The following is an 11953-nucleotide window of genomic DNA, read 5'->3' on the forward strand; positions in this document are numbered from 1 at the left end:
GTAGTCCTTGGTGATAATGGAAATCTTGTTTTAAGAGATGGCTCTAATCCAAATGTTGTGTATTGGCGGAGTTTTGATAACCCAACTGATACTTGGTTGCCTGGTTGGGTTCAATAAAAGACCTAACCAAAGTCAGAAACTTATTTCATGGAGAAGTCGAGAAGATCCAGCCACGGGATTTTACAACTTACAATCAGATTCAAGTGGAACAAGTCAGTATTTTGTATACCGGAACAACTCCGAACAAATTTGGAAAAGTGGGGAGTGGAATGAAGAATCAAAAACCTTTCAATTAGTTCCTGAGAGTTACATTTCGAATGTAAATGAGAGTTACTTCACTTATTCACTTTACAACAGTTCTATCATATCTAGATTTGTTATAGAAACAAGACAAAAATGGAATTTGTTTTGGTCTCAACCCAAATTGTGTGATGTTTATGGCATTTGTGGTCCTTTTGGCAACTGCAACCAGCAGGATATCTATGGTAGCTGTGAGTGTTTTCCGGGCTTTGCCCCACGATCTCCTACAGATTCATCTGGCGGATGTGTAAGGAGCACGCCTTTGCAATGTGGGAGTAAACATGGGTTTTCCCCAATCCCAACTTCAGGATTGCCTGATAAACCCCTGTATTCAGAAATAGATAGCGCTGAAGAATGCAAATCAGCTTGCGAGGCTACATGTTCTTGCAGTGCTTATGCTTTCGACTATCGATGTCATTTGTGGGATGGAGATATAATAAATATCAATAATATTACATCATCTCGTTATGCAACAATTGTTTTCTATCTCAGACTAGCAGCCACGGAAATCCTCAATCCTTCACCTGTCTCTAGCAGTCTCGTACCTGTTTCTACTGCTGCATGTAAGTAATACATATGTTACTAGAAGCAGATATATATATATATATATGCCAACAATATAGAATAGTGTCCCACTTCCTGGGGTTTATATAGTGAGTGCACAACCACATAACACTGTAGATACTTAAAATGATAACACATCATAACCCTGGCAGCAATCTGCATGTGAGGTAGTCCAACCCTAGCTCCTCCAAAAGTTATGATGTTTTAGCCATATGCCTATAATGAAGTTGTGCTTACTACGTCTTCCAAATTTTCAGTAAGAAACAGAAAGGCGACAGTTTTGAAGATCATCTAACCTGTTCTGGTTTTGCTGGCAAGTGTCATGTGCGTCATAGGATACATCTATCTGTTCAAGAGACGTAAAGCTAATAAAAGAGGTAAATATACCTTTGCCTTCCTTTTGACAGGGGATACTGCATCATACAAAGAAACAACACTGTGAATGTTGTTTTCGTGACTGCCATCCAATAAACTCTGCTTTGTTGTTTTCATGTCTTCACTTTCTTTCTTTGCTCATGAATGCAGAAAGATCGGAAGGAGTACGAGGGGTGTCGGCTGGTTTGTTGAAATCCAAGCTAATACTAACCGGGTATTGGACAAGATTTCAATATCTTCTTTAGCTAGTTTCTCAACAACTGCATTTACAGTTCTATGAACAAACAAACCATAAAAAATTGGACAAGATTTCAATATCTTCTTTACCTTCTTTAGAATAGCCTTATTTTTTCAAGAAATTAAAACCTTGATCCCATTCAAGTAATCAAATAAAAATTTACAATCTCCTTTTACAGTAAAGGATATTGTAATCTTCATTTTAGTAATCAAATAGAATTCCTATAGATTTTGCTTCTTTGGGATTTTCCTTTTTCAAAATTTCCCTTCTTTCGAAAAGATTGACCAACCCAAAAAATTGTCATGCTGTAATATACTAGTAATATATTTACCCCACAGCCACGTTGTCCCACTCTCACCACCCCACGTCACATTCCAGCAACACGCACAATCACAATCAAAATCATCGTCAAATCATACTTTAATCATAAATTAATCACAATTCCTATATGTGTCAACAAAACAAACACCACATCAAACTGTAGCTTCCATTATTCAAATTGCTCCCTAGAGTACGTAATCACTTTGACTTTTTTCCTACCACCAAGGCCTATTTCTATGCACATGTCTAACCTCATATTTGTTATATATGCAACTATTATGGGTATGTCAAAGTGCTAATTTCAGTCTCAATTCAACTCACACCAGAATTTCTCAATCTTCTTCAAATCTAAAATAATCACAGTTTCTCTACAATTCTTAATTTCTTATAATATGGATTCACAATCTCTAAGTCAAGGCAAAGGTAAAAAAAAAAGGTCCATGGTGCAAAATACAACCTCACAGAAAATGAATGCATTTATCGTAATTATGTTTTTTTATAACGCTTCATTATAATCAACAAGGAAGTAGCCGCTTATGTTGGATTGATAATGCAAGCCAAGAGAGGAGGCCAGGAGAGTGGTCTTATGGATGGTGATTTGGAAAGACAGGTTCGTACAGATTGGCAGCGAAAACATGGCAAACAGTTCGGTTTCTAAAGTTGTATCATATTTTGAAGATGTTGAACAAATATGATCCAGAATTATTAACAATTTATCAAAAAGTACTTGAAAGGTCACCATACAATTATTCTCCCTTAACACCAAATTCTTGACCATTTTCACCAGGTTTATCAAATTCTTCACCAGATACCCAAAAAAAACCCAAATGTAAACTTAGTTCTCAATGATGATGGTGGTAAGAGAAAATTTCCAGGGAGGAATGATGCAAGACTGGCTAGAAAATTAGCTCAAGAATGAGGAAGTTCTAGAGGATTTAAAATGGGGGAATTTATGGAACATCAAAAGACTGTTGAGAAGCAAAGACCAGTTCAGGGTAAAGCATCACTACAGGAGTACAAAGAGAAATCCATTGCAGGACTAAGCAGACCGAGAGGTCGTCATGCTGGTGATAAAGTATCTGAGAAGCAATTAGAAGAAACTCTAGTGTCATTGAAATAGGCCTATGTTGATGAAGCATCCGAAAGGAAGTTTCTGGGAGGCATTTCAAGGGTCGAGTTTGAAGGCATTCACAATTGGTGGAGGGTTAGTCCTTTTTCAGCAGGTATCTTGTATGTCTTATGTGTTATGTGCATAACTTATGATGATACTAAGCTGATGTACATACTTTTCCATGTATTTCTTGGTTCTTTCTTTATCCAATCTGAAATAAGATGTCTAAATTATGACTTTTCTATGGAAATTGGTTGCTACTATGGTACCCGCATTACATTGCTTGTACCACTACTGGTAAGAAGATTCATTCCCAACTCTTTGGTGAGAGCTAAAATTACATCTTAGCTTCATCCCATGTTCAATTGATACATGTACTTTGGTGTCATTACTGCTGGGAAAAAAATACATCTTTGTCTCATGATATATATGTCTCTTTTCATATGCTTTATATGAGTCGGTACGTCTAACCCTCACTACTTCGGGGTTCTTTCCATTTTCAATTTTACTACATTTAGCTTAATTTGAGAAATTTCTTTATCTCAACATGCCAAGAGAATCTCACTACACATGCCAACCACGTACTTTAGGTTGAATATATTACTAAAGATAGTTCTCTTGTTGTCGTACTTCAACATATACTAGTTCATTAATATCGTTGATGAAGTAGAGAAATAGAAATTTTCTGACTCATATCTTCTTTTATAAGTTCTTCCACAAAAATTGGAATTTACGTAATTTTATTTGCAACTGGTTTGAAACTACTGACTCTTTAATAGTCGAGCACGTGGATTACATTCCACGAAACATTCAAATTTGGGGAGACAATATCAAGTACGCAATAATGGTCCAAGTACTTCTAAACTCCAAATAAATACATTAGAGTTGGTACAACCAAATAAACAAAATACATCATTCAACTAAAGTCAATATCATATTCAAGAGAACAAAATAACATTAAGACAAAATTCTTAAGAATCAAGATCAACAATCATAATTTAAAATGACCGTTTATATTATATGAACTTATCTTAAGAAAAAAATAAACAACACTAGGCATGTTCTAAAAACAAATAAATAAACCTAGTAAGTACTCAATGTAAACACCCACATTATAGTTTCATACCTCAAACTTTGGTTCCCTTGTGTATAGAGGAAACCGGAACAACCTTGGTCGTACACAACCAAAAACTAGAACATCCTTGGTCACGAACAGTCAAAACCTAGAACAGGACACCAAAACCAAGTTGGCTTGAACAAGACACCACAGTTTGGAACGGCCCGAACTGGGTTGGCCCGATTTTGAGCGTACCGAATTGGACTTCTCCTCTTTTCCCAGGTCGGAATATAAGTGATCGTGTGGGAAGGAACTTTTCCATCTCCACTTTTCCCAGATGATTCCAAGCCACGACTATTATAAATAAACATAATCGATCACATACACAGACATACACATATTATTTTATGCAAATCAATTGATATGGGATGCATAGTCATAGTTTGTATAGATCAAATTAATTTATTACAGATGAAACAAGGAAAGATAAGAGAAATGAGAAGAATAATCTTATTAGGAGATTAGGGTAGAAATATTATATAGTTTTCTTTATATACAACCCTGAAAATTTAATTAGAACGCACTTTCATGGATCATAAACCCTGTGACATTAATAATAATTTTTGTATTTATCAATCCGAATCACAATCTGAATCTGAACCAACTCCTGGCTCATCACGGGTCAGGTGCCAGCCCGTTGGTTTAGTCCAGGCCTTAGGCTAACCATAGAGCTTACTCCAAGTGAATGTGGATGCCAATGTTCCTTTCCCAAGGACCACTCCGAAATTGTAATGTCATGTGCCTCACGTTGTGTTACTGTATATACCGACATAATAGATTTACTCTACAACCACATTGTCGTGCTCTCATCACCCCCACGTACTAGTTAGTAATTCTCCGAATCATCCCCGAAAGATTCGTGAACGTATCCGAACTGACAGAATCCGTATAATACTTCTTAACTATTTGAACTCTGAACCTAGTTCGTGGATTATATGGACCTCACGAATAATTCGTGAACGTATCCTAGCTGACCGAATCCAAATGATATTTCCGAACTAGTACTCTCATAGGTAACTCTTTGACCAGAATTCTGTTGATTGGTTTTTGTTTGATTTTGTATATACTTCATATTTAAATACAATTATTTAGTTAAAAATTTCTAGTGGTAGTTGTTTAGCCAGTGTTTTATCTGTTGATTTTTGTTTAAAAGTCTATAAACTCGTTTTATAATACATTTATGCGATTAAATTGTTTACTTCTTGTTAAATAATCACGCTAAAATGTTTTTTTCCATCTTATAAATCATATACAAATAAAATTAGTCTCGTAATAAGGTCATTATACTTATCAATTTATCATATATGTAAGCCGAATTTTAAATGCCGAACTCACATTTACAAAACAAATATGCACGTACGTATGCCGTTCCGAACTACTATCTGAACAACGGACCGTTGACCGGATTTTTGACCGAATCCGATTTCTGAGTCCATGTAATTCCCGTACATATACCGACTCCAATACTACCCTTACCTCGAATTCCTAACTAGGCCCCACCTAACATTCCAACTCAACGCATCACGGCAATCAAAATCATTATCACATCTTAAGTTAATCAGAAATCCGATACGTGTCGACAAAACAAACACCACAATAAAATCTAACTCCATTATTTAAACAAACACCACAATAAAATCTCTAGAAACCGAAACAATCTCAGCCGTTAAATCATCTTCTTCTTCCTTTTTCTTCGCTGATTATTTTTCAGTGTGGAGAACATTTCATCAAAACATCATGGCTGCTACTACTACTGCAACCACTGCAACTTCACCAATTTTCTTCAATTCACATAGAAAAATATCATCCCAATCAAAACCCATGACTTTAATAAGCGTCTCATCTTCTAATTTCTTACAGAAGAGGAATAAAAATTTGAATTTCCAGAGAATGTCATTGCTTCCGACAAGATTGGAGTTCAGAAAATACTCAAAGGTATGGAATTGAAACATGGGTTGTTGTTAGATTGTTTAATAAATGACTTAATTTTGATTTTGGTGTGGTGTGGTTAGGTGGGTGCTAAGAAATGGGCGATTAGAATTTGAAATTTGTAGTAATCTGCAAGCTTGATTGTTATTAGATTGCAATGAATCAGGCTCTTCGAAACCGGGAAGTTTTGCATACTGCAAATGAGAGCATTTTGTAACAGAAATTTTGCATATTTGGTTTTGGTGTTGTTCAAATTGTGCCTTGCAACACCTTGAGCATTTTTGCACATTTGTATAATGCCACTTTTGTTGAGTATTTACCATTGCTTCTTACAAAGTTGGAGATTTTGTATTTTCCTCATTTGCATAATGCAATCTTTCCTGGATTTTGAGAGGAGGCTAAGTTTCACTTTCGGAGGAATAATGTGCTAAAGTTGGCAGGTTTTTATTTCCAGCTCTTGGTGGTTTACTATTTGGGTATGATATTGGTGCTACCTCAGGAGCTACCATCTCTTTGCGGGTATATTACTTTTTCTCCCAATCTGCTTCCCTAGCAGTTTGGTGTACAAACTTGTTTGTAGTAATACTGTAGTTATACTTTTCCTCCAAATCTGCTGCTTTAGCATTTTGGTGCTACCTCATGATTTCACGCCTGAGAGACGCTATGATACATTGTTTAATGTACTAATTTCGTATCAATATTTGCGCCCTTCACAGTCTCCAGGGCTTAGTGGGACAACATGGTTCAATCTATCTTCCATACAGCTTGGTCTTGTGGTAAGTTTTGCAACTCGGTTCTGTTACCATAGTCTAGTACACATGAAGTATCCCCAGAACATGGTTTAGTTAAAAATTGTCTTGTGTTGATTGTACAGGGCAGCCAAGTGTTTTGTACTACGCAGGGTCCATTCTTCAGGTACATTGACTTCATAGCTTGAAAAGAATTTCATTAATCACCGTTGTTAAGAGAATTTTGCTAATCTTTTTCTTGTTAAGTTATATCGCAGACTGCTGGATTTGCTGCTGCATCAGATGCTGCCAGAGTTTCAGTTGTAATTGGTCTATTTAAGGTATAATTTTTTTTCTATTATATTTTCACGACCCAAACTTACAAATCTCAGTTGATTTTCATGGCAATAATATTTTCGTTGGATATTTGGCAGTTTCTAATGACAGGGGTCGCTGTCCTAAAAGTCGACGATCTTGGGAGGAGACCTTTACTAATTGGAGGTGTTACTGGCATTGTATGTACCACCCATCATTTTAGTCTCCGTCTTTTTCCATTCAGTTTCCACTTTATGCCCTGTAACTTTAAGACTTGTTAAGGAGAATTTTCCCATGTCTACCTTTGTCTGCTGCAGACGGCTTCATTGTTGTTTCTTTCAGCATATTACAAAATTCTCCAGGGGTATCCTCTGGTAGCTGTATCTGCTCTGCTTCTTTATGTTGGCTGCTACCAGGTCTGTACTGTGCATAGTATATTGATTCAAATTCGAGAGTATCAATTGTTGCGCATTTTTTGTGCATACTAAATTAATCACGCACACACTTTAATTTCTCTACAGATATCTTTTGGACCAATAAGTTGGCTAATGGTATCCGAGATCTTCCCCATTCGCACAAGAGGACGTGGGATTAGTCTTGCTGTTCTAACAAATTTTGGTGCAAATGCGCTTGTAACTTTTGCATTTTCCCCATTGAAGGTATTGATACAATTCTCTTGAAATCCTTGTCTTCTTGTACTGAACCAGTTGGTCAGTAGTTTTGCAAATGTCACATAACCAATTTGTTAACTTACATGCTTGCTAAATTTTGCAGGAAGCATTGGGGGCTGATAATCTTTTCCTACTGTTTGCCGGTATCGCTTTAGTATCTCTTCTCTTTGTGATCTTCATCGTTCCAGAGACTAAAGGATTGAGCCTGGAGGAAATTGAATCAAAGATTTTGAAGTGAAAGCTTAGCTTTAGTGCTTTAGTACCTCGCTGAACAAAAACTTCATTTGTATGTACACTACTAAATTCGGACTCTTGAATTTGTTGTGAAACTATCCATGCATATATAAATAAAATGATAATTTTCACAGTTTATTGGATCAAAATCATTAGATAAGTAAAACATCTGAAAATAAAAGTATCATTTTTTCTAAAACGGGTGCGCATTTAAGAAAATACATGTAAAAATAAAGAATTCTATCATCGGGGTTGTAAAACCGTTTGGATTTTGGGGGCTTATGAGGTCATGAAATAACAACGCATAGAGCCCCTTATCCAGGTATTTTATGTAATACCTAATCTATCCTTAATATGATTAGTACTAATTAAATTGATTAAACTAACTAATCGGTATTAGTGAATGGATTAGACAAATCAAATGATTAAACTTTTAGAAATCAAAACTTGACTTATCTTGATTTTGATTTTGATTTTGAAGAAGGAAAAATGGTGATTTTGGTGAAATTTTTTGAAAAAATTTGAAGAAAAATGATGAAATCTTTCGTCACAAAACTCGGAATAACCTTATAATCAACTCCCAGTATCAATTCTATCGATTCAAATCCATTAAAAATCAGAGAAAAATATGAAAATTTTACCTGTTATGGCTGGGAAATTGTGTCAAACCAGTCGTAAATAAGTGATTACGGTTGGGATATGAGGAATTCCCAGCAGTGAATAAGAAAAACGGACGGGAAATGAAGAACTTCTAGCCGTTATTCTTCCCAGAATCTCCCGAGTCTTTATTACGGCAGGGATAACATATATTTCCCATCCGTAAATGAATATGTAAGTTAAGAAATTTTGATTTTCAACATGAATACATACTACGATTTGAAAGTTAGTACAACTTTCATTAATTATACCACAATAAAACCCATTACATGCTACTTAATAGATCTCATTACAAAGTTAGTTTTAATAACATCCTTTTCGATGTATCAAGAAGTCTTTGATGATGGCGAATTGACCTTCAAAGTTGAAGTTATAACCTTTCTGTTTTCTCCATTCCTTCTTAGCTTGAGGTATGACTTCTCCATCAGTCTCACCTCTAAGTCGAAGTTGCTTGTGCATACGAAGTAAATCCATATATTCTTCCACTTAATTTTTTGCGTATATCAGAAAATCGAAGATACAATTCAACCCCATCGCAGTTGTTAGTGTTACCTGTTTCACTACAAAAAATTTCAAAATCTTTCTCCAATACGATTGACTTGGTAAACCACCTTTCCTTCGTTCTTCTCCCCTCTTTGGATAGCATAGTACAAAAATTTTGCAACGAGATAAGTTTTCTTCCAAAGTAAAGTTGGATTTATCCTTTGAGTACATTGCATTGAGTTTGTATGACTTTTGGTGGAGATTATTGATGTACAAGGTGTGATTTTGATTTGGAATGGGAGGTTATATGAAGGTGGAGTAATTTCAAGTTTAAATAAGTGGTTGAACAACTAGAACCTTATATAGATAAGTCTTCAAACAGATCTATTTTTCAAATTTCAAAAAGTTAGCCGATATGATGTGGTACAAAAGGAAATTATAGGTGTTTACGGATAGGAAATCGAAAGGAAGACCCAACCGTAATTCTGTATAAACCTGCAGGATTTGTGGTGTGTCGGATACACGGCTAGTATTTCTGGACGTAAATAAGATTTATTACTTTCTGTCAGAATTACGGCCTGGATATGTAGCCATAACTAAGAGCCCTTTTTTGTGTTTATCAGAGTAATATACGGCTAGGCAATTTTTAACCGTAACAAGTTTACGATCAGGAACTAGAAAGGTCGACCGAGCCGTAAACTAGAGTTGCAAATTTATGTCAGAATTACGGATCGGAGACCTAATCATAATCATGATACACGGCCTGGATATGTAGCCGTAACCACTATTCATATTTTTTTGTGCGACCAAAGTAATATACTGCTAGGTATTTCCTAACCGTAAATGTTATTCAGATGCCTTTTCTTACCGTTGTCTTATTTACGGCCGGGATTTTCTAACCGAAAAATTGTATAAGTTTATTTGACAACAATTATATGCATTGTCGCCTTGCGTATATGAAGCATCGACCTAGCCGAAAGTGCACAAAAAATTCAACAATGTTTATTTTGAACTTATTTTTTTTAGATTAGACAAATGAAAAGACTAACATTCACCCATACATGCAAAGTTAAAATATTCATCATCCAAATCCATAACCAAACAACGAAAATAGTAAATAGACAAAGTCTTAGATAATAAAAAATCCATGAAGTAAAATCCTAAAAAGCGAGTAAAAATTCATTCACTTGATTCCTTCCCCAAAGACGAGCGCAAAAACGAATCCAAATCGTCATCTTTGTCTTGTTTCACAACTTGTTCTACAACTCTCGCCTTTTTACTTCTTCCACTGCTACCTTGAATTAGAGCCCTTTTACATCCATCACGTTCACCTCAAGCACTTGTTCCAGCACGGCCACCTTTTTCGCCTCGACCACGACCACCTTTTTTACCTCCACCTCAACCACCTCGACCACCTTTTTCTTGCTTTGATTGAACTTGCTCACTGGAGGGAGTATCCGAGTCGTCATTAGAAGAAGTAGACCTAGACCTCTTACCTCTCCTTGATCGGTCCTTTTCATAATCATATAAACCTTCTTTCTCAGGGATTATTATGCCTTTAACTCGATTCCTGAGTAATCTTTGTTCAGGGACTGTTAACTTCTCACCCGAATTAATCATACGGGTCATGTCCTTGGCCACCCAATTAACTCGTTCAACCTATTTTTTCATATCAAATACACATATTTTAATTATTCATAGATAATTAAAAAAAAACATATACAAACATAATTAGTAGTATACGTACCACCATCTTCTCCTAATCATCTTCTTCATTCATTGATGTCTTTAATTTCGAACTCTCTTTCGCTCCCTTCTTGAAATGCTTTTGTGCCTCTGGATCCAAATTTCTCACATCATATGTAATTCGCATCCGCTTCGGAAGTCCCATGAGAAGATTCAAGCGCTCTTCTACTCATTTGGTTTACTTGTTCGGAACGAGCATTCTAATGCTCGATCAACGGTGTTGGTTCATAGTCCAATATGACATCTTTTTCCTTAAATTTGTAGTTGGCTACGCTCAGTGTAAAACGGGAGTCTTCAGGTACAATTTTCTGGACAATACCAATTTGGCGAAGCGCTGTGCGAGGATCCAAAATGACGAACCAAAGGTCTCACATAAGTCGCCACCTTAAAAAATACTTTATCACCAACTTCATCGTCTACATCCTCATCAAGTTTCAAATATGAATATCGTCTACATCCTCATCAAGTTTCAAATATGAATAAAAATCCACAACATCAATTGTCAAAGCATCCAACTTTTTCCTCATTTCGACCATTTCCGTCTCTTTAGCCTTGTGTTGGGTCCCTACAAAGGGGTATCTTCCTCCTGTAGGTTTCTCTAGAGGTCATTTTGTATCCCGAGAAGACTTCAAGCATTTAAAATGGTCATAAACCCATGACTACGGTAAAATAAAAAGAATTATAAATATTATACACAAACCAATATATAAAAGTAAAATAAATAAACATTTGTTATATTAAAAAAAAAGGTACCTGACTAAGAGCAACACATCAGGTAATTTGTGTTTCGTTTCACTTAGAAGCTTTGAAAATTGTCCATCACACTAGCCAGGAGGGCGGTGCCCCACGATTATCTAGGTACCTCATTTGTTTCCGGATCGAGACCGAGAGTATCCAACCATTGCAAATAACAATCATTTACTTTATTTCCTGAGAAACCATAGAAAAAGAGGGTCCCAAGAGTGTGCAACAAGTAAGCTATAGCCGTATGTCTAGCTCTTTTTGCGTCCATCACCACCTCTCCACTAGAATTCTTGCGGTCAGAATCCCCAAACTTATCCTTCAAAACCAAATTAATCTTCCTTGCCATATTAATTGTTTCACTAAGTTCAACCAGTTGACTAAATTGCCTTTTAGCTCTAGATTTGGTTCCAGAATATCTCA

At 36.0% G+C, this 11953-nt stretch overlaps 2 protein-coding genes across 2 annotated transcripts; both read left to right on the forward strand.

The window, feature by feature from the left end:
• The first annotated feature begins 37 nt into the window (after positions 1-37).
• On the forward strand, positions 38-871 carry LOC113344606 (G-type lectin S-receptor-like serine/threonine-protein kinase At2g19130). Its single transcript, XM_026588545.1, has one exon. It carries the CDS (start codon positions 38-40, stop codon positions 869-871), a length of 834 nt encoding a protein of 277 aa, XP_026444330.1.
• A 4857-nt stretch (positions 872-5728) lies between these two features.
• Positions 5729-8029, forward strand: LOC113344654 (D-xylose-proton symporter-like 3, chloroplastic). The gene is made up of 9 exons (XM_026588581.1): positions 5729-5961; positions 6410-6474; positions 6672-6731; positions 6830-6870; positions 6951-7024; positions 7118-7198; positions 7316-7414; positions 7520-7657; positions 7773-8029. The coding sequence occupies exons 1-9, from the start codon at positions 5764-5766 to the stop codon at positions 7905-7907; spliced, it is 891 nt and encodes a 296-aa protein (XP_026444366.1). The 5' UTR covers positions 5729-5763; the 3' UTR covers positions 7908-8029.
• The last annotated feature ends 3924 nt before the right edge of the window (positions 8030-11953 follow it).

This window comes from Papaver somniferum, unplaced genomic scaffold (assembly GCF_003573695.1).
Source record: "Papaver somniferum cultivar HN1 unplaced genomic scaffold, ASM357369v1 unplaced-scaffold_79, whole genome shotgun sequence".
NCBI classification, from domain to species: Eukaryota; Viridiplantae; Streptophyta; class Magnoliopsida; order Ranunculales; family Papaveraceae; genus Papaver; species Papaver somniferum.